The 26,960-nt window shown below is 39.5% G+C and overlaps 2 protein-coding genes across 2 annotated transcripts in view; one reads left to right on the plus strand and one right to left on the minus strand.

Moving 5' to 3' along the window:
- The first annotated feature begins 431 nt into the window (after window positions 1-431).
- Window positions 432-8,981, plus strand: HSPA13 (heat shock protein family A (Hsp70) member 13). The gene is made up of 5 exons (XM_052794587.1): window positions 432-522; window positions 1,713-2,053; window positions 2,990-3,203; window positions 3,820-3,987; window positions 5,553-8,981. Exons 1-5 carry the CDS (start codon window positions 498-500, stop codon window positions 6,221-6,223), a joined length of 1,419 nt encoding a protein of 472 aa, XP_052650547.1. The 5' UTR covers window positions 432-497; the 3' UTR covers window positions 6,224-8,981.
- Window positions 8,982-12,300: 3,319 nt separating this feature from the next.
- Window positions 12,301-26,960, minus strand: part of LOC128144991 (multidrug resistance-associated protein 1-like) — a 40,608-nt gene continuing 25,948 nt past the window's right edge. The window contains 12 exon segments of the mRNA XM_052794542.1: window positions 12,301-12,725; window positions 13,229-13,423; window positions 14,425-14,591; window positions 18,862-19,020; window positions 19,683-19,826; window positions 20,772-20,873; window positions 22,254-22,380; window positions 23,158-23,357; window positions 24,382-24,537; window positions 25,658-25,812; window positions 26,302-26,488; window positions 26,490-26,522. Coding sequence (XP_052650502.1) covers window positions 12,614-12,725; window positions 13,229-13,423; window positions 14,425-14,591; window positions 18,862-19,020; window positions 19,683-19,826; window positions 20,772-20,873; window positions 22,254-22,380; window positions 23,158-23,357; window positions 24,382-24,537; window positions 25,658-25,812; window positions 26,302-26,488; window positions 26,490-26,522 — 1,737 coding nt within the window. The 3' untranslated portion in view covers window positions 12,301-12,613.

Genomic DNA, 26,960 nt, shown 5'->3' on the forward strand with positions numbered 1-26,960 from the left:
CCCCGGGGGAGAGGGGCACCGGGAGCGGGGCGTCGGTACCGCCCCAAGCGCCGAGCCGCAGCCGCGGCGCCCGGCGCGCCCCGCACGGCGAGGGCGGCCGCGGCTCCCGCCGCCGCCACCCGCCGAACTACCGCTCCCAGCAGGCGCCGCGGCCCGGCCCCGGCCCGGCTTGCGCACGCGGCAGGCAGGGACGAGGCGCGTCCCTCCCCGCCCCTGCCGTGCTGCCGAACGGCTCCGCTCTCGGCCCATGACTGGCGTCCGCCGGAAATAGCCGCGGCCCCGCGCCCCCCTGGGAGTTGTAGTTTCCTGCCCCCCCCCCCCCCCCCCCCCGGCAGCGGAGCAGCCCGACCAGGGCGGGCGGGCGGGACTCCCGTACCACCGGTCCCGGCGGGCCGCGCGGCGCGGGCCGGAAGGGGCCGCCGGCCGGAAGGGGCCGCCGGCGTCAGCATCCGTCGGCGGGCGGCGGTGGCGGGCGGCGCTGGAGCCGGCGGGCAGCGATGGCCGGGCAGATGGCGGTGCTGGGTGAGCGCGGGCGGGGGCACAGGGGCCCGCTCTGCCCCTCGGGCTGCCGAGGGGACGGCGCCTGGCGGGGCGGGCGGCGGTGGGGCCGGCGGAGCGCTGGGGAGCCCCCGCCCCGCCCGTGGCGGCCCGCGCCGGGCAGGGCCCGGGCGCGCCCCGTCACCCCGCCTCGGGCGGCGGGCCCTGCCGGGGCTGCGGCAGCCTTTCCGCCAGCGTTACCGCCCCGGAGTGGCCGCTCGGGGCGGCGCGGCTTCCTGCGGCGCGGCCGGCGTGTTCCTCCGTTCGGAAGGCCGAAGTGCTCGGTGGCGTATTGCGATGAAGCGCCTGGGGAGGTTCGCGGCCAAAAGGAAGCCTGTTCTTTCTCGGTGGTCTGTTTGCAGCGCAGCTGTGACCGCCGGTCGCTCCCGGGAGAAGGAGCTTAGCCGCTCTTGGAAATTTAAGCCATTTAGATTTCTTCTTGAGTTTTTGTTTGTTTGCCGGTGCTTTTTTCTTTTTTTTCCTTTCTCTTCTCAGGCATTGCTCTATGTCAGGTTTGGGGGTTTCTTGCTTTTTTTCTGTTGGTTATACGTAGAACTTTAAAAGAACCCAGCCAACTGCTCTGCACTTGAACTAGTCTGTCCCTTGATTTCAAGGCATAGAAAGGATTCAGAGGCGTGGGAAGATGCTCTTTGGGAGCTATGGCTGAAATAAGAGAAGTTAGAATGGTTTTGCATCTCCTTATTTTTAGGCTTCCAGTGAAGTTGGAGGAGATGTTTGAATCGGGAGTTTGTCGCTTCAGTGTGATTTTGTGCAGCCTTATTAACTAGATGACCCTTAGGGGTCATTTGTAGGCAGTTCCCCCCAAAATACTAATTAGCCTATATTTTTGAAGTACCTTGTAGAGAGAAAAAGAACTATTATAAGGTGGTGATATTTGCGGCTTTGCTGTACCTCTTGGGCTTTTTTTTTAACCTGTTTAGTATTTAACGCCTAATATGTTTTACTTTTCTACCCACTTTTTTTGTTGAATTAAGAGACCTGAAATTGCTGGTGACCTTTGAAGAAACTGAAAACTAATTAGGTAGCTGAACAGACTTCAGAGCGTACAATAAAACTGCACAAGGTGTAATGTACAATACCGTGTAATTTGCACTGACTTCTAAGTTTGCAGCAGTAGATACTCTGACCCTATTTTTTTTAAATATGTGTTTCAGGTTCAGCTATTCTGGCTCTCTTGTTAGCTGGCTATCTAGCACAGCAATATTTACCGATGCCTACACCGAAAGTAATTGGGATTGACCTTGGCACGACTTACTGCTCTGTTGGTGTCTTTCTTCCTGGAACAGGGGAGGTGAAGGTTATTGCAGATGAAAATGGGCACAACAGCATACCAAGTATAGTCTCTTTCACAGACAGTGAGGTGTATGTAGGATATGATGGCCTAGAACTGGCTGATTCAAATCCTCAGAACACCATATATGATGCAAAAAGATTCATTGGGAAAATCTTCACTTCAGAAGAACTGAAAAATGAAAGTAGCAGGTATCCCTTTAAGGTAAGTAGCCATCTTCTTCAGTTCTCTCCAAGCAGTAAGCTATAGGACATTTGAAACATGTAGTAGGTGACCAGCTTGGCTAACCATTAGCCATTCGGCTAAATCTGATATGCCTGGAAACCATAAGAGCTATCCAGAGAGGGGAGGAGGAAACGGTTGTGGAAGTCACGTACCTCTGTGTGAGAGCCGATAGTGATTTTCCAGAGGACCCTGTCCTCTACTGTGAAATGTGTTTCTGGGTAACCTTCCAGCCCCTTAAAATATAAATTTCAGCTAGAAGTTCTAACTGTGCTTTGCTGAAACTTCACTTCTCCCCTGATATTCTTAAAAAAAAAAAAAAAGTGTAAAAGTAAGTCACATCATTTCTGTCCCAGTGCATTTTTTTCCCCTAGCACTTACTTGACCAGCAGCAGATCTTGAAAGCTGCTTTTTTAAAAAAAATATTGCATTAATTTAGCATGGTGCAGTATGTGCTGAAAAGAGACAAATTTTCAGGTACTGGAAACAGTCTTTGAATCCTTTACTTGTTAAGACAAGCTGTTCCAGTAACAACCTGTTTGCTTCCTTTCAGAAAGAAGAACCTATGGGAAGCTTTATCAGTAGGGTAAACCTAATGATTAAAAGCAATACTTTTATCTTTGAATGTGGTGTTGAAGTTGATTACATAGTTGCTAGGTCTTAATATTTTTTTTTTTAATGTTCTTACCTGGGCACAGTGGGTGTTACCACTTTGGATATACTTGGACACCTTAAGTGGCATGTTTTGCATAATAGTCATAGTCAAGGAATAAAAGTGATTTGGGAAATGGCAAAAGCACGTTGGTATTTTTCCAGAATAAACAGACTATATGCAAATAAAACATTTGGCTGGAGCAGGGTGGGAGAGCATAAGAAGAAGACTTCATACCTGTGGGTTGTGTTGCTTTTTCCTCCTAGATTTTCAACAACAATGGATCAGCTGAATTTTCTGTGACAACTAATGAAACCTTTCGCATCACTCCAGAGCATATTGGCTCTCAGCTGCTACTGAAATTGAAGAGAATGGCAGAAGACTATCTTGGCGTGCCCGTTTCGAAGGCAGTCATCTCTGTGCCGGCAGAGTTTGATGAAAGGCAACGGAATTCTACCATTAAGGCAGCTAACCTTGCAGGTGATGTTTCTCTATTCCAGTGTTTTTCTAGGAAACCTTCAGGTCTGTTTCACTAACAGTAAAGTCTTTGGGGAGGATATGGAAACAGTGAATCAGTGATAGAGAACCTTAGAATGGATATATGGTTTTTTTTACAGTCCATTAACAATTGTGAGGAACAGCAGAGAACTCTTGGGTACCGACAGGTGCAGCTAATGCAAACATAGATAACTAGAAGAAGTAAGTTTTACATGAGGGAAAATAGTCTTTTTTGGTAATCTCCAAACAGAGAGACTATGCAGAGCATCTTTGGACAATAATTTAAACGGAAATAGAACATGTGAAATAAGTCTCCTTAGCAAGGTTTCTCTGGAAGAAACGTGTTTGGCCAAATCATGGTTCTTGACTTCACCCTGACACTAAGGTAGTACGCTTTAGGCTTAAATAAAGAAAAATGTTCATTGAGTATTACTGCTTAGGAAACCATTTCCTTTAGATCTGACATTTTACTTAAGGTAAGTTTGGTTCAAAACAAAACAAAAAAACCCAACAACTAATGGTAAATGTCATTATGATGGGAGAAGTGCAGTTTTCTGGAGTGTACCTGACTGTTGGTTGGTATCTTTGCTCTTTGTAGGGCTAAATGTTTTGAGAGTAATCAGTGAACCCACAGCTGCAGCTATGGCTTATGGACTCCACAAAGCCGACGTGTTTAATGTTCTGGTGGTGGATTTGGGTGGAGGAACTTTGGATGTGTCTCTGTTGAACAAGCAGGGAGGGATGTTCCTCACACGAGCCATGGCAGGTGAGAAAAATGCTTTACTTTCTCGAGGAGTGGGGGGAAAGGAAAAGTGCACCTAAAGTCACTATTAGAGGAGCTTTTGAAAACATACCAGCCTTGTCACAAAGTGTTCTCCAAATGTGTTCTCAGCTGTCTTTCATGCAAAATTAGGCTTGTGATTTGTTTCAACAATTAAGATAAATTCACAGGTTTTGGCTTACTCAAAGGAATAAGTTGTGGTTTCATTTTATCCATGGCTGTTAAATTTTGTGCCCATGAGTAAAGTGCTGGTGCATATTACAATTACTTTAACTGGACTTTTGGGGGCTGGGGGTGTTGCAAATTTTTCTGTTACCTTTGTCCAAAGTGGAAGTACTTGCCAAATCATTGACCAGTGATTTTAGAGCATCCTCACCTTGTGTTTGACTCCACCTCAGTTGGGCAGGGTTTGGGAATGCACATGCTGTTAACCCAGAAGTAAGTTTTGTGATATATATGTGCTGGAGTGTTTCATCACTTGGCAAAGAGTTGTGGCAGCAACGTTTAGTAAAAATGTAGTGAATACGCAACTGCTTTTCAGATGACCTGGATTCAGACAGGTCTTGAGATGCAGTGCTAACTGTCTGCGTTGCCTTCAATGAACAAGTTTTGGTATGAGGTGCTGTCCAGTAAGACTGGAACAGCAAGAAATATTTAGCAGCTTCATTCTGTTTTATTTAGATGGAGGTGCACTAAGTGAATTCCCATTTTCAGTCAAAACAAAACAGTGGAAACTTTGAGAGCATTGTTCAACGTGGATGAAAATCTGCTGGCTGTTTTTTTAACTCTGAATGGAAAGCGTGAACAATTGTTTGAAAGGTTCTGAAAACATGGTGCAAGAATAATCTTTCAGTAGAAATTGGTTATATATTATACTTTTTTCTCTCTTTCTCTCTCTGAAGGCTAATATAAGATAGATCTGTTAACAGAGCTTGAAGTTCACTGATTGCATTTTATCACTTTCTTCCACTTTTGGCAGGGTATCTACATATACTTCAGTAGCATGTAGTTTTTCATGTGGGTGCATGAAGACACTGAATAACTTGAAACTGTTAAAACAGAAATCCCAATAAAGCTGTACTGTGGAAGTGCTAAGAGAAAAATCCATTCTGGGCAGAGAGAGAAATTTGAAACTGAGAATTTTAGCTGGAAAAGCAATTTGCTGTGAGAGATTGCACTTCAGTTACAGGGTTCCAGCTATAAATTTATCGTTACATGTTTTCTTCTATAGAGAATACCTCTGAATTAACAACCACTGCTTTTTTCTGCTGCAGTGTCGCAGAGCAGTTCCAAGGGAAAACATTGAGGGGGAGTAGATTCTAAAATAGTTGCTAAATAAAAATCTGGAAATTACTATCCATCATGTGTTCTTCAGTGGACAACAATTATGTCTATTTTTGCAGCTCTGTGAGCTCTTAAGCTATGCCTGTGGTTCCCTAGTATCATTGTTCTGGTGCCCGAGCACCATCTCCTAGTAACAGAGAAGATGCATGCTGTGTTCTGAAGCTTTGAAGGTGACGTGTCTGACGCCTTCTATTCTGATGTTTCAGGTAACAACAAACTTGGAGGACAGGATTTTAATCAGAGGTTGATGCTGTATTTATATGATCAGCTCCATCAAATGTATGGTTCTCTGCCAACAAGAAAAGAAGAAACACATCGTCTCAGACAGGCTGTGGAAGCAGTTAAATTAAATCTGACTGTTCACGAGGCAGCTACACTAAGGGTGTTGTTGACTATGCCAGAAAGGAAGCTTATAAAAGAACTTCCAGAAAGTGAGGTAAAAACAAACACTGTGCTAAAAGGCAAGCCTTCACAAAGAACAAAAGAGCTGAAAAATCTTGGAGACACTTCAAAAGTAGAGAACAACTTTGTGAAAGTTGTGTTTGAAACAGAAATCTCTAGGAAACTATTTGAGATGTTAAATGAGGACCTTTTTGAGAAGATTCTTGTGCCCATTGAACAAGTGTTGAAGGAAGGCCACCTACGCAAAGCAGAAGTAGATGAAATTGTGTTAGTTGGAGGCTCCACCCGGATTCCTCAAATACGCAAAGTTATTCGGGATTTCTTTGGAAAGGAACCTAACACCTCGGTAGATCCTGATCTAGCAGTTGTAATGGGTGTAGCTATCCAAGCAGGAATTGTTGGTGGGTCCTGGCCTCTTCAAGTCAGCGCTATAGAAATTCCTAATAAGCATTTACGGAAGACTAATTTTAACTGAAAAGAAACTCTTCCCCATTGCATTCCATCTCTTCGAAAGTGTACTCAGATGGTGCATACTTATCTGACTGGCAGTGGACCCTAATCTTAGCCGTATTATATTAATTTTTTATCTGTTCCAGTTAGGTGTTACTGGACACCTAACTGTGTTAAAGTTAGATGTTACTTTAAAGGTACGAGTGATTTTTGAAGTTCTGAAATGTCCTGTATTTGCTTGTAGATTGAATATTGGATGAAAATGCTAGTGATGACACACCCACATTTTCTTGCTAAATTTTATTAGCAAACCCTGAAGAGGTGTATGTTTAAAATACAAAGGGAGTGTGACCAAAGGTTAGTGATAACATGGTATGGTACTGTAGGTATTCCCAGGTCCAGTATATTTACTTTGAAAGAATGTGAAGCAGCGTTAATGCACATAGCACTAGCAGTGCTGAGCTTAAATTTATTTATTAAATTGAGTCATTTGAGCATTTAAGCACCTTTCTAAAAGGCATGTTGCAGCTTGAATGAGACTTATGCATTCACTTGATTCTTTGCTGTTCATAACAGCATAATGGTATTACTGAGGCAATATGGCAAACTGTCTCACGTTTCAGCTGAACCATTTTAAGAAACGTAGCTCTTGCTAATGTAGAGTTACTTAGTGTGTCTCCAAGGGCTTTACTTCCTGATCTGGTTTTGATGGTTAATGTACAGGTGCTGCTGTCATACCACTGATGTTCTCCACGGAGAACAAGGGCATATTGCCAAATATTTATACCTCCCCACGCCTTATTTGAAAACTTCAGTAGTTTTCTGTATCTTAAAGCTACACCTGGATATCTTCCCTTGAATTTGACCAACACCAATTTCATTGTGCGTCTACAAGTGTGTGACATCTGTCCCCTGGAGTACCCCAAGCCGTACTGTTCTTGGGGAGAAAGTGTGGGACAGAAGGGACTGCCTGGATAAAGTCGAGTTACTGTTGTCCTAGTAAATGAAAATTCACCCAACTATTTTGTACTTTTTAGCTCACATCTCTGGTTTAAGTTTTATCATATCCCAACTCTAAACTGAACATAGGTCAGAGATTGTAGCTGTTTTGGGAAGGAAGCAGTGTGTGTAACTCGGGATTTGAGGTAGCACTTCTTGGGACTTTATTTTAGGCAAATAGTTTGCTACCCAGCTATCTAGCAAATGCATGAGAAGGAAAAAATTAATGATCTGAAAAAAAAAAAATTGGTGTCAGTTCTGCTCTCTTTAGAGAGTTAAATCAATGCTTAAAGGCCAGTTGAGTTATATTGTCTGTGCAGGACTTTCTACAGTGAAAACACTTCATTCAGCTAAGACTGGCTTCAACATCCATCAACCCAGTCTTAATCAGGTAAGCTCTAGTAACAGGTGGTTGGTTCTAAGCATTTTCTTGTATTCTCCAGAATAATTTTGATTGTATTAAGCTTGCCAAGGTAAAGTGTGGGGCTTAGATTTATTGTTTAACCTATGACTATATTAAAATAGGCCTATTCTCCTGGCAGTAGGCCTGATTTATGGCACTGCCATAAATCAATTGTGCTGATTCAGCTGTTTGCATAGCTATTGTCTAAACATATCTTTGAAGTAATCCAGTTAAAAACCTCTTAAATTGAATCATAGTTGCACACAACCATTCCATCAGCATTGCTTAACTTCACAGAGGATTCCAAAAATACTGCTAACACCTGTTCCGTTTCACTGAGTTGAAAACCAAAGTGATTTTTTTATTTGAGGATTTTTTTTCCTTTGTACCTCTTTGAAAGTGACCCTGTCTAAGTCTGTATGGAAATTCCAGTAACTAAAACTCCTGCGTGAAAGAAGTGCCTCTTCAGTGAAATCATGGATGAATGCCAATATACAGTACAGTTCTCATACATGGTTGCTATTTGGGGCCTTTGCTTTGCAGATATAAATATATATGTATTTAATTTAACATATATTCCAATGTCTTTGGAGTCATTGTGGCCTTTCCTTCTGCCCTGCTGTAAATTCATCTCAAAGTCTACTGGAGTTACAATAGGTCTTTAGTCTTCATTTTTTTTAATGCACTCTGTAAAATGAGCAGACCTATGTAAAAACAGAACCACATGACAGTGAAGTTAAACTGTTAAACTCTCAATGCAAATAAATGAAGTACTACTTTTGTTTTGCATACTCCTTCACTCTGGAGGAGTTAAATCTCCTTCAGTATTAATCTGGGAATAGTAAGGGAGGGGTGAGTTGTTTACTTGTAAAAAAAAAAAATTACACAAAAGCATATTTATTCAGATTTCTATACAGATTTTTTTGAGTAAAGTTACTGTACGTTGGATATCTCACAATGCATCCTTATTTATTAAGTAACTTTTCTGAATTCTGTAATCAAGTTATTTATTTTGTATCTTTTGATTTTAATACTGTATTTTGGCACGAACCATTGAATTTTAGAGATGAGTCCACTGTACTAAGTGGGTATTTCCAGGTATGCACGTGTACTGCTTACCAAAAGTCTCTCTTTAAACAAATTAGTATTTGAGGACTGAAATCTTTCTAAAAACAAGCCTTGAAATGTGAGTATGATTTCCTGTGGTGTTTGGTGTGTAACAAATTTATATAGCTAAAGCTTGTTTTGTGAGTTGAAATTCTGAAGTACAAGATGCCTCACCAATTGTATCTTCCTGAATTGTTTCCAAGTGCAGATGATGAAATGCATTTTATAAATAACCTTTTAGAATGTTTTTAATAAAAGCAATTTCTGTCCCTTGGACATGTCTTATTTCAGTTTCTCAGGGAAATACTGTAACAACACTATTTGCCTCTCTTCTGTGAATTCCTTTGGAGTTTAGAGGATGAGGTTGTAATCCCTCAACTTGTCAAGGGGTTGCTATACCCTGGAGTGACAGATCTTTGGGAAGTGGCACAGAGGAGTGTTAGCAAGTGGGGTGGGAGGGAGAAGAACCCTGCCTGTGGGATCACAGGATGTGGGGCAGGAACAGACCCTCGTGTTGGTCAACAGCTACAGGGTGGATGTGGGGAATGGCTCCCAGCATATGCAGAGCGAAGGCTGAGGGCAGGTTCATGCAGAATATGAGCAAATGTGATGATGTTTGAAAAGTTGCAGGGAGGGAAGCTTGCCCCAGTAGGTTCCAAATTGTCCTTTAGTATTTCTAGCTGTGAGAGGACTTCTACATGTATGTCATCTTGGGATTCAGGCTGGGAAATGTAAGGTCTAGAGAGCCTGAAAGATGATGGTATTTCATAAATGAATCTTAGCCTGCAGTTTAAACCCAATTCAGAATTTTCATGGACTGCTACACCCAGAAACAGCCAGAGAAAATGCTACAGAGCATTGGCAAGCCTCTTGCTTCCTGGTGCAAAAGCTGTGCTGATAACCCTTAAGCCTAGTCCAACGTTCCCCCAACAGACAGCCATCAACTGTGGCTGGCAAAAGGCAGAAATGTGTATGTTCCTGTTGGGGAAAGGAGGGTTTCTGCTCAAGTTTGCAGTTTCTCCTGTGATGCTGCCAGGAAAGTGTAGAGCAAGGACTGGAAGCAGGCTTGAGGGAAGTGGCACCTGAGAAGGTGCTGCCTCTGGGATTTTTGAATGCTGTGGGGAAGAAAGTTGAAGCAGACCATGAGCAGGTTCTGCTCCATGCTTCTTCCTGTGAAAAGGAAAAACAGAGCCATGGTGCCCTTCTGAGCCGCATCCTCACTTTAGACTCTGCCCTGATACCCTGGCTGTCCCACCTTTCCTTTCCCTAACCCAAGCAACCTAGCTGAAAAAAGAGCCATACAGGAGCTCCTCAAAGGGATGAACTGTTGGGTCTTTCATACTGTCTCCAGCCAAGTGACAGTAACCTGTGCTGTCAGAAGGCCCTTTGGGAAGAGCCCCAAGCTGGGTTTTTCCACACTTGCCTTTCCTCAGCCTGGCAACTTCTCAGGAGTCTCAGCAGTTAGTGGCCCATATGGGGCAGAGCCTTTTACAGGTGGGGGCTGCCTATGAGTAGCCCCATGGGATGAGGCTGGGACCTGATCCCCAAATGCCCTGGAGGCATGGGGGAATTGCTGTTTGGAGGAGAAAGCGCAGGAGAGGCGAAGTATGTGCTGAGCTGACCTGCAGGGCTATGACACAGCTTTGCACTGTCAATGGAGTTAGCTGGTGACGTTGCGTCTGGGGGGTTGTGCTGGGTACTGCAAAGTATGAATTAGTATTGAACTTGAGGCAGGCAAGTGGTCCCTCTTTGTTTCTTAGAGTGAGCCTCTTTCTTTGACATCAGGCATGTGGGGAGAGGAGATGTTGCAGACCCTGGGTGATGTTCTTACTGCAAAATTGCCTTTTCCTGCTTACCCTAAGCCTGTTTGTTAGATGATTTGGTAAGTGATTGCTGCATGAAAACATAGCAGGAGCATATCATGCTGCTTCTGCCTCTGCTGCACCTCCTTTTTTCAAAGTATAGCTGTATGTGAGGACTACAGCTTGCTGAAAGAGAAGGAATGGCTATTTGGCTTTTGCTGACACTAGTCCACCATTTTCTTTTCTCTCAGACTTTGCAGTTAGTCTGCAGCTTTTCCCAGCTGTGGTCTGAAGGTAGTCTGAAGCTGTAAGGCTATGTCAGTCCACCAGTAAGCACAGAAAACCCTCCTTGCCACAAACAAAAATAATGATTAAAAAAAAAAAAAGGTAAAAAAATTACCATGCACTGCTGCCAGTCCTCAGATTATTTTCTCTGGACCTTGCAAAAGGGGTTGGTCTCTGAGGTACTGACATTTACCTCCCCTAGCCTTATGCCTAAAACTTATTAATCAGTTTAGGAATGGCACTCACTCACTTCAGACCTTTCCAGTTCCTCCTGCGATACTTGCAGGTAAGGGTGGGGTTGGAGAGGAGCATGAAGGTGGGTAAGGGATGGGGACAAGGTTGAAGGAAGCAGAGCCTCAGCAGAGTCTGGCTGTGGCACTTTTTGAATGTTTTGGGGAAGTTAAATGTTGGTATGAGAAGGTTCTGCTCTGTTGGGAAGGTACTGTTGGCCTCACTTGGGGGAAAGAAGAGGAAAATGGAGATGAAAAGCAGGAAGCTGTTCTCTCTCCTGAGAAACTTTGTCACACCAGTCTTTCCAAGACTTTCAGAAGATAATAGTTACTTGGGCAGGGTTGTTCCTAGTCTAAAATCATTACATACTCCTAATAGTTTTGTGCAAGCGATGATAGTATACTTAATTGTGTTTTGTAGCCAATTAAACTAGGTAGTACTGTGTCTTTAATGTAGGAAGAAGAGACTTTCTTTTTTACCTTCAGGAAAGGATAGAGAAATCATTCACCTTTGCTGTGGTAGAATCACATCTTTGAGGAACTCTCGTCAGAGCCTCCATCACTTCCCACCACCTTTCTAAAACAGCAAATACAGTTTGCTTGCTATCAGGCAAGAAATTAAGATCCTACTTGGTATTAATCAGGTGTCAATATTAAAGTAATACAACAGGGCTGTAGCCTGAAACTTTATTCATGTACTTTGGGGTTTTTTTGTTGTTGTTGTTTTGGGTTTTGGTTTTTTTAAAGCAGTTGACAGGGATCTTCTCTTAGTTTTGAAGATAAGATTGCATTGATTGAGTTGTTACTGAATTTGAAGAGTTTCAGGAACTGTAATAAAAATGAAAATTAATATTTATGTGGCCTACAGAAGCACAGGCACGTTTAACTGACACTTTCAGTAAATGTACATAACCTGTCCTGCTGCTGTAGTTAGTACTGAGGTTTCCATTAAAATCTACTAGCAAAGTGATAGCTGCACCTGACTCCCTTTTTTCAGGGATTCTTTCACAATGTGATATTGTAGTCCTCAATTAGATACGTAAGAAGTGGTTTTCGGTTATTTGAAATAATTTTTCAGTTACTCAGAAATCGCAAGGTCAATACCTAAGTATACATGCAAAAATGCATGTCCTAAAAATCAGCACCAAGTGACATCTGCCTGTATGTCCACACAATAAGCAGTTTTCAGTTTTTATGAATTTGCAGTCATAAATGTATTAACTAAATGGGCATGTCAGGGCCACTTAATTAAGTACTACTTTAAAATTAAAAACAGTATGTGAACAGCAAGATTTATTTTTCAATCAGTCTTTACTAGTGCAACAGTTAAAATACGCCATGAAAATTACTGCTTCATTATGTTGTTGCAATGCCAATATGATCAAAATAAGTGGTTTGTATAAAATCAGAAAGTTATTTTAAGAAGCCTGATCAATATATACAGATTGTAGTTGTAGTAAACAGCACTGTTGTGAGGAGCTTTTGAGTAAGCTAGTCATTTTATAACATCAGGAATGCCACATATCCCTCGAGTGTTTACTAGAGTAAGGAATTCTCATCTTCATTAAGAATTCATTCATTAGTTTTCTTTATCTTCTTATCCCAGCCTCTGCAACCATTTCAGAAAAGGCACCTTTTCGTTGTAACAAATTATGTGGTGTATCATATTCTAGAATCCTTCCTGCGTCCAGAACAAGCACTCTACAATGCAAAAGCAGAAAGATTACAGAAAAAGAAAGATGAGCTATTCAACCATATTTTCCAGGCCTAATACAGTTATCTCTGGATAATGGGAACTCTTACTTGGAAGAAATATCATTGAACAAGATAATTCATCGGTTTCTAAAACTAGGAACTCCTATATTTTAAAAAGCCTTTTGAAAATGGCATTTTTGCTTAATCGATAAAAATTCTATAGTATAGTCCATTTACTCTGGAGAATTAAGTGGTCTTAATAGTAGCTTATACCTGCACCTTAGCAGGAAAAATATTAAATTAATTCTGTAATTAGAAGGGGGAAACAGAACACAGTCTCTTGATATTTAAATAATATTGATGCTGAAGTCTTTTGTGATACCTTGGATTGTACAGATACAAAGATACTAAGGTAAAAAGTGTTGGAGTGTAAAATTTAGTAAGTCTGAAAACTGATGCATTTAAAGGAAGCCATTTATTTTTAAAATGGCTTACCAAAACTTACTTACCTCTCTGAATCCATTACTGTATGTAACCTGTGGGCTATAGTTAATATTGTGCAGTCGTAAAATTCTCTTTTGATGGTGGACTGCACCAAGTTATCTGTTTCCATGTCAACAGAAGCTGTCGCCTCATCTAGGACCAGGATTTTTGTCTTTCGGAGCAAAACACGGGCCAGACAGACCAGCTGTCTCTGCCCAACACTGTTAAAAATACATTTGAGAAGGCCAGGTCAGGCACATTGAGAAAGGGAAGAACAATATAAAGCTGTGATTACTGCGGAGCCTATCTGTTCTATCTTTCTTAGCAACACTTTATACTTCTCAAAAGACTACTGAAATCTGTTCACCTTGTTTTGGAAGTTTTGCTTTCTTCTTGCTCAGCATACCAATAATAGTTAAGGTGTGACTCAAACACCTGTGGCTGAACTTTGTAGCATAAACCTAGTCTTGCCTACAATTTCTATATTTGCATTATAATGAGGACTCTGAATAAGCCAGATTGAATGCTAAACCACTTTTTAATGATGTTCAGTGTAAAGGTTTGGATACTCCTGTATGTTAGCTGTGGTGTATGCCTTCTAGAAACTTCCTCCTGAAAATGATCTGTCAAAAAAATTCAAGTTGATATTCAGTACACTCCATTTAAGACCTGCCCCTTTGCTGATGGATTTGTGTCCTAGAGCTTAGAGTCGTTTTATTTCAAGTGTCACCCTCGTTACATAACTATGGGTTGATGTTTTACATGGAAAAAATTAGTTGCTTTGCAAAGCACGTAAAGGAAAGGAATAAGCCCTCTGCAGTTTTGCCTTCTTTCCAGGTTTGCTGGTTTTGGTTTGGGGTTTTTTTCTTTTCTGTTTTGTTGGGGTTTTTTAAGTTTAAATAAATGAGCACTTTTCTACCCAAATCTAAGTAGGCAGTGCATGAATTGCCCCTCCCCCCACACTCCTTTACAATTACTCATATACTTCAGCTGAAAATAGTCTACTTCCTTGGCTTCCCATACAGCACAGGCCATAAAACTTTATCCAGTTGTGAACAGTTTGCCACCTCAAAGAAATTTGTACTACCAGAATAATTCTACTTAGAATGACAAGAGAAGTGTCATTTTTATACTGACACTTTCTGATGTAAATTCTCTGCAAGAAACACATAGTTTTACAGTACCAGAAAATAACTGCAATAGCACTTTCTTGTTTATGTACCTGAGATTTTCACCACCTTCTGAAATCTCATAAAGGAGCTTCTTTGGGAGTGACTGCACAAAATCCTTTAAGTCACACAGTTCCAGTACCTCCCACAGTTCAAGATCAGAGTGTTTTCCAAGTGGATCCAAATTTGACTGCAGTGTCCCAGAAAACAAGACGGGGTCCTAAATAACAGCAGAATGTGAGTGCACAATTCCAACACAAACCTAAAACAGCCTGCCACAAATCCTGACATTAACATAGGGAACTGGGACAAATGATTTTGGAAATGAAGCTTTGCAAGGGAAATTGTAATGTTTTGAAGCTGGGGATGAAAAGACAAAAAATCACGTGGGGTCTCAGTGTGCTCAGTTCTTCATTAAGGTGAAACGTAAAGAGCAAAATATGTCTTACGCATTCTCTGTACTACCAGTTCTATGGCTGACTAAAGACCTGCCCAGCACCTGGCAACTGCAACAACATATGAGTTATTCCTATTGTCAAGTTTGTGAAGCACTGGATACTACATCCATGAACACTGTTAAGAAAGATTAGAAGGCTATGATTATGATTCAAATATTCTTAATTTCCTACAGGAAAGGTGAAATATTCAGCAGTAAAAACAAAAGCAATTATTGCATAAATGAACATCACTAGCTTCTGTGCACTGAATACAGCAGGGAATGTCTGGAAAAAAGTACACGTAGGCTAGTACATGCCAGGATGCGTATAGGTCACATCTACCACTTGTGACTGTAGAAACAAGCATTCAGTAGTTAAGTCTAAACACTTTTTTTTGGATGTACACAAAAGCTTTTTTCTTAAAAAGGCAAATTTAAGAAGTCAGTACTTGACATATGAATATGAATACCTGCACAGATTTATAAACAGAACTGATGTTTTTAGAGGCAGTGGACACCTTGACTAAGTGCAGTCACAGTGGTTGTGACCCAATAGGTAGACTGTAAAAGGCCAACAACATTCACTAGCAAGTTACATGCAAGCAGAATAGTGATAATTTTTAGGGAGCTAGGTGACCAAAAAGGACTGTTAAAATGGTATGAGATCTTGTACATATTCTTCATTTAAACCTCATGTTACTTGCATTAGAACATCATTGAAGTAATTTTCAAATCTGTACTTTAATATGATTGTTAAAAACTTTTTCTGTGAGATAGATTTGACTCATCTGAAAAAGTATCTGCACACTGAAAACTTTGGTATCTTGCCATGCCCTTTTTTCTGTCCCAGACTTTCAACTTCATCTAGTTCCATTCTCCCGACCTATGCAATTCAACACTCCAGACTCCACCTACTCTCCACAAGTTTCAGTCTCCATTTTTCCACCCTTCCAGTTCTAGTTTCCTTGTCTGATCCCAGCTTCGGTTCAGTTCACTGAACTTTCCTGTACCTCTCTCAATTTAGTTGCCTTGATGTGGATCCAATATACTCCATTCACAGTAAATCAGACCTGCAACTGCAGCTGAGAAAATACCGTGTAATTTACAACTGTCAGACGTTGTGCAGATTCATAGAGTATTGGTTGCTTAAAACAAGAAAAATGTTACAACTGAGCATGTAAGAATTGTGTTTTGAAGGCCTGCAGCATAATCAAATTTGGTTTAGGATTGTCATTTCTGACCCAAAAGTTATATCAAAAACTAAATTTATCATTCCCCCGAGCAAATATATTTCTCAAAGAAAAGCAGCCAAGGATTTGAAGGAATATATACATATTTTTTTCTATTCAGCTCATTCTTGGAAAGACCCAAGCTATTTTGTTTAAATATTAGCCTTGTCTCCATGCACAGTCTATGGTAGAGACACACAGGAAATATTACCAGGGTTAAAGCTCCAGAAAAGCTAGGAAAAAAAAAAAAAATAGACCTTCCTTTGGAAAGTGTCAGATAAATTTATTGTAAGTGATGTTAACATCACCCATGCACAAAAATGCTTTTATGAATGGCATTCAGGGAACATGCAAAAAGTCTTCAGGTGACCATTAAATTTGTGTTCTAGGTTTTACTTTATATTAGAGCATTTCAACATAAGTCAGTTTACCAATGTTGTGGTTTAAGCCCAGTCAGCAACTTGGCACCATGCAGCCAATTGCTTATTCCCCCCATTCCCAGTGGGATGGGGAGAATTGGAAAAAAAAAGTAAAACTCATGGGTTGAGATAAGAATGATTTAATAACTAAAGTAAAATAAAATGTAATACTAACAACAACAACAACAATAATAATAATAGTAGTAGTAATTAAAAGGAATATAATACAATTTAAAAAAAAAGAAAACCCAAGAAAAGACAAGTGATGTACAGTGCAATTGCTCACTACCCGCTGACTGATGCCTGAGCAGTGATCTGCCCCTCCCAGCCAACTGCCCCCAGTTTCTATACTGAGCATGACGCTCTATGGTATGGAATATCCCTTTGGGTCGTTTGGGTCAGCTGTCCTGGCCATGCTCCCTTCCAGCTTCTTGTGCACCTGCTTGCTGGCACAGCATAGGAAACTGAAAAATCCTTAACTTGGGATAAGCACTACTTAGCAACAACTAAAACATCAGTGTGTTATCAACGTCATTCTCACACTAAATCCAAAATACACTGTACCAGCTACTAAGAAGAAAATTAACTCTATCCCAGCTGAAACCAGGACAACCAGCATGAACACAATCCTAATGATACGTGAACTAAACTTGAGTTTCCTGCCCTGTTCTGAAGTAAGCAGGGACAGCTTTATGTGACAGACAATAGCAGATTAATTTAAATACATATTACATGATTCATGTATTCATCACTTTATTCCCTACAGTTTTCAGACATAATTACAGTTATTTTAAAATATTTTTGCCTTCAGGTGGGACTTGAAAACACTTTATGTAGCTATACACATATAGATTCTGGAGAACATTGGGCTGCATCAAAAGAAGCGTGAACAGCAGGTCAAGGGAGGTGATTCTCCCCCTCTGCTCTCATGAGACCCCACCTGGAGTCCTGCGTTCAGCTCTGGACCCCCTCAACATAAGAAGGACATGGACCTGTTGGAGCAAGTCCAGGGGAGGGCCACGAAGATGATCAGAGGGTTGGAGCCCCTCTCCTATGAAGACAGGCTGAGAGAGTTGGGGTTGTTCAGCCTGGAGAAGAGAAGGCTCCAGGGAGACCTTGTAGCAGCCTTCCAGTACCTAAAGGGGGCCTACAAGAAAGCCAGAGAGGTGAGACAAGGGGAGTCAAAAGAATCTCAGTAGACATAATAAGGGGGATGAAGGATGATGTTTAGCGCTTACATTGTTGAAATTAGCTGAGGCAAAGACAGTCTTTGATAAGAAGAGCTAGTCCCAAGGACCAGCCAATGAGGTAAAGACAGCTCCTGATAAGAAGCAGGAGCAGGCCCCAAGAGCCAGCTAAGACTGGTCTTGCAGCTTGGGTGAATACCAAGAAATCACTGTGCCTGCGCAAGAAAAAAGGTTACTAGCGGTGACGAAGAAGAGTCATCTATCTTCATCTCTGCGACCACCAGACGACCACCATAAAGAGGCACTGCGCAAGCGCAGTTGAGAGGAGGCTATGGAAATGACCTCTCGGAGCTAATTTTAATATGAAGCGGGGATAGGTCATGCATATGTATAGGCGTATTGTGAATATGTAACACTTGACCGTATAAACTTGAGACAAACTGCCGAGTCGGGCGCGCACGACTTTGGTGGGACTACCCCCCGTGCGGCCCAGCGCTGAATGAACATACCTACTTTACAATCTCACTGATTGTGGAGTCTGTTTTCCGCATGTCAGAGGGACTCTTTACCAGGGCATGTAGTGATAGGATGAGGGGTAATGGCTTTAAACTGAAAGAGGGTGGATTTAGATTAGATATTAGGAAAAAAAAAATTTACTGTGAGGGTGGTGAGGCACTGCAACATGTTTCCTAAAGAAGTTGTGGATGCTCCACCCCTGGAAGTGTTCAAGGCCAGGTTGGATGGGGCTTTGAGCAAGCTGGTCTAGTGGAAGGTGTCCCTGCCCATGGCAGCGGGTTTGGAACTAGATGATCTTTAAGGTCCCTTCCAACCCAAACCATTTTATGATTCTATGAGTTATTCTAGCTAAGACTGTTAAACTAAACCTGGCATAATAAAACCTGATGTCATACTTGTGGTCTCCCTGTTTTGAGGCTTCTTCCATGTAATTGCCAACATGCAGTTGTGACATTTTTCAGGATAGCATTATGCCGGCAGTACTGAAGATTACTGTCTAATGAAATAGCTAAGATTCTCAAAAATCCAATTCTAAAGCCTGATAGGCCATAACAGAGCCTGTTTTCAAAGATCACTGAAACTCTATTGGAGTTTTATACCTCTGTCTCTTGGCAGCCTGTGAACTTTGGGGTTATAATTTCTCAAAAAAAAAGTGTCTTGTGTTAGTCAAAAAAAAAAAAGTTATCTCTAAAACACATCTCACCTGTGGAATAATGTTAAGATTTCCACGTAGGTCATGGAGTCCAATAGTTGATATATCAATTCCATCAATAATTATTTTGCCTTCAGATCTCTCTAGAACTCTAAACAAGCAATTTGTGAGTGTTGATTTACCAGCTCCTGTTCTTCCAACAATTCCAACCTGAAACATAAAGTTTTCTGATAAAGGCTATAACTTTCCATGCTACACATTCTATATGAAATATGATTAGTGAATTCAGTGTCAACTTTCAGTTCAAAACTTCAGTTTCTTTCACCAACATGCAATCCTAGAGGTGGATAAAACTGAAACTCACTTTTGGAACACGTGACTTGCAATCACAGCTCTCCCTCAGAAGCTGTACAGCCTACGCCTGGTTCAGTGGCAATCCTTTCCATTCCCCTCCCTTTTGTCTAGCACTCTTCAGCTCAAACCAATGACTCCAGACTAGGTCTCACTTGGTGTTCCTTGACCCCAAACCCAAAGCTGATTAGCACTAATCTGGCAGCGTATTCCTCTACATAAATATTCAGCACAGTGGACAAGAGGTTTAATTTCAAATTTGGATCTTCCTTAAAACTGCTAAATTCATAAAACATTATCTCAGTTTCTTACAGGGATAAGAATTTCTACATAGTAGGAGAAAATACTTTTCCCTTTCTCATTTGTCTTTTCTTTAAAGTCTTATCCACTTAACATCTTCCCTGTTCAACATCATCTTGCTGTATCTAGTATTGGAGTCTCCTCATATGAAATCCTTTTGAAGCAGAAAGTTAGGAAACAGAATTTTATACCTCCGATTTATTTCTTCTTACGTACAGTACCTTCTCTTTACTCTGTGTCTGAAAAGAGACATCATTCAGGGCTAAACCAAGATCCTTCCTGTACTGAGCCTTGTAGTTTACAAACTCTATTATTCCTCTATCGGGCCACCCCGCTGGTGGTCTTTTTGACATTATCCATGGTTCCTGGAATTAACACCATTGGTATTTCAGTATATGACAGTAAAAATGTTACAAGTTAATAAAAACATTAGAAAAATTATATATATCTTTAAAAATCCCTGGAGCTTTAGGATAATTCCAATGCAATATAAGGGAAGGAGAACCTACTCATGAACACTGGGCAGAAACATTCCACACGGTTTTTTTCAGGGGTTTTGGTTTGTGTTTTTTTTTTTTTTTAACAACATCTTATACACTCATTTAAAAAAGTAGACTCCATTTAACTGGGTAGTTGCTAATAGTCTGGTATCTGTTCCATCAACTGACAGGAATTGAATTTAATCTGATGCCTAATCTCCCAAATATTTAAAATGCATATTTTATGGGAAACATTTTAAGAAGTAGAGTAGGAGACAACAGAAAGATGTGAAAAAAAGTTAAAAAACATAAACATGGGGGAAAGGGTAAAAGAGAATGAAGAGGTAGAAGAGAGTCTTGTTTCCGAGACAGACTAAGGCTCTTATGCCTCTGTACTTGACATGCGTACTACTTTCAGAAAAGCACAATAACCAAAGAAAATTGGCTTGAAACAAATGTCTCTCCAGAAATGAGGTGACTAACAGTTAGGGGTCTGACAGGCCTCTCTTCCCGTCTTAAAATGCTCCTTTTGGTTGCACATAGCATAAGAGAGTTCACTTGAGCTGTAGCTGCATTAGTCTTACTATAAAATCTATTGCTAAGAAGGATGCCAAGCAATTTACTAGTCAAAATAGGAATAAAACTGCTATGACTAAATGTAATGAAGAAGCTACATATTATTCTCAATGTTAAAAAAATGAGAAAGTATTTAATAACAAATTGTAACCTATTACCACTCACCAACATTAAAGTCAATCGAAGTTAATAATTTTCTATGCACATAAATAAATATTCAAGAAGAATGCTCACCATTTCAAGAGGAATGCTCACCTCTTTATCCATTTTTGCATATTCATAAACTCTTTCAACTGAAACTGCATTGGTCTTGATTTCACATGCTTTACGCACCCAAAAATTTAGACTCTGAATTATCTGGGGAAATAGTTGCATCACAGAATGTAAAAATTTGACTACTAGAATACAGCATGCTGATTTCAAAACTTACCCTGAATTTAATAATCACAGAAGCCAAAAAGTGTACAGAAAATGATGAAATGCCAAATGAACTATCACTTAGAAAATCACTGATCTTGGCATTCCTCTGAGCACTTCTTGTCTGCTTTTAAGACTGACCAATGGCTATTGTAATTTTCACTAACATAACAGCTCCAGAAATCTGAAACTACTTCAGGATCAACAGAAAGTGCAGAGTAATTATGTGATATGTTGAAAGGAAAAACATATACGGCTCATATTGTGGGTACATTATTGTACTATTCCCTAGGTAAAGTAAGCTAGCAATACAGAACAAAGAATCTGTAATGGAGATATGTATTTGGTCTACCATGTCTGGCAAATTTGACGGGTTCAAACACTGGGAATGCTTCTGCAGACAGAATTGGTACCACTTCCATGGTACCAATTCTGTGGTTAAATATTCCCACTTCTATAGGAAAAAAGTGAGCCAAAAGAATTCTTAGTCAACTGTTTTGAGATGCTGTATGAAACTAAATAAAGAATGGTGTCAATTTGACATCAGACGGAGGTGAAAAACTGTGCAGTACTTGTGACTGTCATCACCAAGTATAGGATGATATAAAGGAGATTCTTCAATCTCTGAATAATAGAAAATGGAACTCTTTTGAGTTGGGGGTGATGTGGATATGCCATGACAGGTAATTGTCTGTATATTTTTTTTGTATTTCTATTCATTAGTATCTGTCAGCTGTGTTTCTGAAGCACTTACCACAGTGAGAATCTGGATACAGCTAGACTCCTAAGCATCACAAGATTAAAGAAACTTGGATGCTCAGTTTGTGTATGCATAATACTTAAGATTTATTTTAACTAGCAACTTATCAATACAATTTATCTTACTTCAAGACATATTTCAAATGTGGCTCTCACATATTACTTTTACAAGAACAATGCCGAAGTAGATGATTTTATTCAACTTCTACATAAGCATTCCTACATAACATTCAGTAAGTGAACAAGAAATCAGTTATGAAGAATAGTTGTACCTGTTCTTATTTGGTTTAACAAAATACTTAAAAATAAACCATACCTAGTTTCATTAACTTGATTTTTAAATATGTTTGAATAATTATTATTTCATCTAAATTCAGAAGTGGAAAATAATTAATGTGAAGCTTCCCAGAATTAATGGAATTCAAAGGAAAACTCTGTTCTGCCCATGGGATTTAGTTTCATCGATGCCACCATGTATATTCACCTACCTAACTTCATTTATGTATTCTTCTCTTTTCATATGCAATGTGGTAGCAGCAAAAAATTTATACCATTACTTACATTTAGAGCATAGGATATTGATAAACCCACTGTAGAGGAACTCACTGTATTTCCAGCTAGTACTACAAACAGTGCAGCAAAGAACACCATTAAACTTCCCAGAAATTCAAGCCTGACAGATAGCCACCTGTAGTAAATCAAGGCAAAGAAAAAAGTGAATTACCTCCAAATTTTTTATAGTATAGTGAATATATTGCTAATATAATGACTCTTTGAGATCGTTATATTAGCAATTTACCCACTTTACAAGAGAGATAAGCACTATCATTCCCATTTTACAGATGGACTGGGGAGGGAATATGACATATCTAGAACTGGTAGCACCACTAAAAATAAAATGCAGGTCTCAACTCCTGGCTAGTGCTCCCTTCACTCCTCATACTGCTTTCCTACTCTTCCTATCTGGAAAAGATTCAGGTATATGACTGAAAACCAGAACTGAAAATCTTCTCCTTGCTAATCTTTGCCTGTAATTGAACTGAATCACAAAGGAAGGAGAGGAAATGGACTTATTTCATTAAACCCACGATTCCACTCTCAAGACCTACTTCCACATGAACTACTGAACTATAAATTTGTTCATAAACTTGTAAGAGGAACTGTTAGTTGAAATGTACCACAGTCCATGCTCATGACCTATTGGTAAACTTTTTTTTTTTTTTTTTAATATTCTCATCCCAGACAACATATGCATATTTTCTATAAACATGCTAGTTTCTGGTACATAAAGAAGAAATCATCCTAGTGCTTAGACATAATCTATGCTTTCATTACAAATAGTGGTGGATAAATTGCTCTCGTCCTTCTGTTTCTCAGTGGATTTACTCCGACTAAAGGAGTGACTCAAGCTCAGCTCAGTCAAGTGTCTCAGCTCAGTCACAGATGTAGAACTGCTGTAAAGTACCTGTTGGAGATGACGCTGTTGTAGAAGTAAACTAAGTTCTCATACACAACATCATTATTTTTTCTAATGAATCTCTCTTGGTGGCCAAATGCTCGAATTGTTGATCGCCCTGCAAGAGTTTCATTGAAGTGGGAGATCACAGGGGAATGTGATGCTCCTCCTAGCCGTCGAATTTGTCGTGAACTCGCTATGTAGTACCGCTAATAAAACAGTACAGACAAATAGACATTTTAAGTTGCCACAGTTTCTTTTACATTGTTTAAAGTATTTGCCATATTTATTTCCAGTTAAGTAATCTGTTAAGTAATTCCTGTAAATTTTGAATATGAAAAAGTTGGAAATGTCTACACAGAAAAAAAGGTATTCACAAACAGCACAGAAAAAAAAAAATCTGTCTCTTGGGACACACCAACATTGTAACGCTGACACAACTGCAATACATAAATTACTGGCAAGGTTAAAATAAGAGAACATTATTTCCAAATTCTATAGAAAATGTGCTATACCACAAGAGGTGTGTAACAACCAACTAAAACTTCTACGTAAACTTTCAAATTAGAATGTCCCGCTTCTTTCTCAAATGAAAGACAGCCTTTATTTCTTCAATGTAATGATGTCTATATTTAAATTCCTTAGTAGAGACTGATTCCAGACACTCTTTTCCTTCCTCTATATTCTTATTGTAAGAATCTTTTAAGGTCTTTAATCATAGACCATACTTTGAGCATCAAGAAACAGGAATGTAGCCATTAGTCTTTCTGAAACATTACTTTTTGGTTTCTCAGTAGCATAACTGACACTTGACAAAAAATAGCACAGGTACTTTAGGCATCGTTCTATTTTACATCTGCTGTTTCAGGGTTACCCTTCAACTTTTAACTTTCACTATAATATACACCCCATATTTTCAGGTAACTTCATCAAATTTCTTGGTGGGATCTATATCAAAAATGTATCTTCCTAAGAATAAGGAAAATACAAAGAGAAAAACGTAAGTCGTTAGAAGTTCCCAAGCATTACAGGATATATTCAAGAAGTGTTCCAATTTCCTTTTAAGAAGCCTGAAGATTTTTTCTGAAAGCAATTTCAAATGTTTTATATATATATATATATGTTTGGGGTTTTTTTTCACAATAAGGAATAACTTAAGCCTGTATCCTTGACTGCTTTGGATATTTCACCCACATACATCTAGAAACCCTTATAAAAGCTTAATGCACTTACTTGAATAGTAAAATAAAAGTATCCCAGGGGAATAACTACCACTATGAATAGTGGTGAGGCAGATGTGATAACTAGAATGGTTCCAATAACATCTAGTGTACAATTTAGCCAAGTTCGTAAGTAATAATGGAAACGTAAGTCCACTATAAATAAGTCCTGTAATAATGCACAGAAGAATCAAGATTTTGTGAGTAAATTCCACTAAAAACTTCAAGAAAGCATCCTTTAAAAATGGAATCAAACTAAAGTATCTTCAATAAAAATTAGTAGGATCCCTCCTGATTATATCGTAACAAAATGTATTCATATATTATTATTGTTTTCTAAAAGTGAAATAGATATAATAGCTTTTAGACTACTCATAGTATGTCAGAGAACAGGCTCAGAGTGTGTGACGTCAAAAAGAGACAGCTCTTGCTATTTTGCTACTCAATACTATTTAGCTTATGTAAAGCATAGCAGACTGAAAAGAAGGCCAGGAATTCAGATCCTATCTCTTGCATACTCCTGTTATTAATTCTAGAAGTGTACTGAAATATTAATATTAATCTCTTACTGTACACGGTAAAGCTTTTTCAAACCCAGTTTCTAATATATTGCTACCAAAGACTAGGGGCTTGAGTGAAACCTAAGTCAACTCATGTTTTAGTGTATCACGCGATCACTCTTGTGTCTATTCTTGAGAACACAGCTATGAACAGTCACTGTATTTTCAGTAATTGTTAATGCATTGCAACAATCTAGTTATGATGAGAGTGGGAAGTATTAAAGTCATAGTAAATAACATTTGTTTGTGTATTAGAGGTTCCAATTAAAGCCAAAACACTACAAAAATAGAAAATAACATTCACTTTAAGTATATATACCTCTGAGAATGTGAATTTAATGTATTAATTGGTTTTGACAATAACATTTGATTCTGATATGCAATATACTATCGAAGAAAAATATAGGGGTTTTTTTTTTTAAAACAGATCAGATTTAGGTCTGGTAAACTTGTTGCACTGCAGGAATGGCCTTTGAGTAATGGCCTCCCAATGATCTTGGACAGGGTCTATACAACTTCTACTAATAACATGTTTTGGTGATTTTGTAAGAAAATAGCTTTAAACAGTTTTTTAAGTTTTTATGTACTGAAACAGCTTTCTATTGCTAGCTATTGCATTCACTTACTTTGGTATCTTTAATTTTTCAGCAATACTAAATGGAGTTAAATCTGTAGTCACTTAAGCTTCATTTTCATAAAATGGAAAATACACATGAGTTTTCCCCTTACCTTTGTAAATCTATTGATGATCTGACCAACTGGATTAGTTTCAAAATGCTGAAGAGGAAGGTGCAACACATTGTCTAACAGCTGATGATGCAATGCCCGAGAAGCAGACAGGGATCCCCTGGTGAGCACATAAGCACTGCAGCAAACGAGAAGACCTTGTGAATGGATACATTAAAAGACAGTATGAATGGTTGGGAAGGGAAAGGAAATGGAGCTTGTTTCTGTCAATGTTTTCTACCACAGTAAGCACAGTCCCACTTCATATCTTAGATTTACAAATGTACATATTTGTATTTTGTTGATACATCTTACTACTTCATAAGTATGTTTTTCCTGCAATTAATTCTCTCATGCTAGCATGCCACTACACATGAACACAGGTTTCCTTCCTCACTGAGATGCCAACATAAATTCATTAGGTTACACTTGGATGTTCCAAGAATTCACAGAAGTATCATAAAATTAAACAGCATTTTCTTTGACATGTCTGTATATCTCTTCTCCTCTCCCCAGATTAAACTATTATACTTTGTTGCATACCATTCTGTTTATGAAACAACCAGCATTATTTCTTTACTAATACATATTCAGGCAGATCAAACTTAGCAAATGGTGAGAAAACAGTCATAAATGCTCATCCTTGCCTTGTATGAATCCCAGAAGCCCATAGATACGAAGTTTATAGATTTGTGATTGTTTCCATTCTGTGAAATCATTAACTTTTGCTGTTTCTGCAGTCCAGGTGCTAAGCCATAGATTTTGTCCAATGGCTAGTGCATTTTGTCCTAAGTAAGCAGCTATAGTTAGCCACATCCATTGCCAGTTGAAGGCCTTGGAGGTATTTCAAAACAACTGACATTTTCATCTAAATATATTAAAAAAATAGAACATATTAAAAAGAGTTACTCTTAAAATCATTATCATTGTGAAGGCAAATACATATTATATAATGTGAATTGGATACATTAAATTCAGAATAAATCTAAAGAATTTCTTAACTAAATCTGGTAACTTAGGTATATAAAATCATACTGTAAAAAGGTTTCCTCTCCCGCTATACTCTGCTCTTTAATGATTCATATTCTAGGCAATCTTGCTTGTGACAGTTTCCAGTCTCAGACTTAAAAAATCTTACCTATGTAGATTATACAAAACAAACAAATAAAAACAAAACAACCAACCAACCAAACAACAGTACAATTCCTGGGCAGTTTGTATGAAGCAAATCTTACTCTATCCATCAATGGAACTAGAAACTTTAGAACTGCCACTCTGGGCTACTGGAGCCAAGGAAATTAGTGTC

The sequence above is a fragment of the Harpia harpyja genome, chromosome 8, assembly GCF_026419915.1.
Source record: "Harpia harpyja isolate bHarHar1 chromosome 8, bHarHar1 primary haplotype, whole genome shotgun sequence".
NCBI lineage: Eukaryota > Metazoa > Chordata > Aves > Accipitriformes > Accipitridae > Harpia > Harpia harpyja.

Excerpts from the sequence above, each read along its gene's own strand:
- HSPA13 (XM_052794587.1), top strand. The coding sequence starts at position 498 with ATGGCCGGGCAGATGGCGGTGCTGG. Across the intron at positions 3,204-3,819 it reads TAAGGCAGCTAACCTTGCAG|GGCTAAATGTTTTGAGAGTA; the intron begins GTGATGTTTCTC and ends TGCTCTTTGTAG. Across the intron at positions 3,988-5,552 it reads CCTCACACGAGCCATGGCAG|GTAACAACAAACTTGGAGGA; the intron begins GTGAGAAAAATG and ends CTGATGTTTCAG.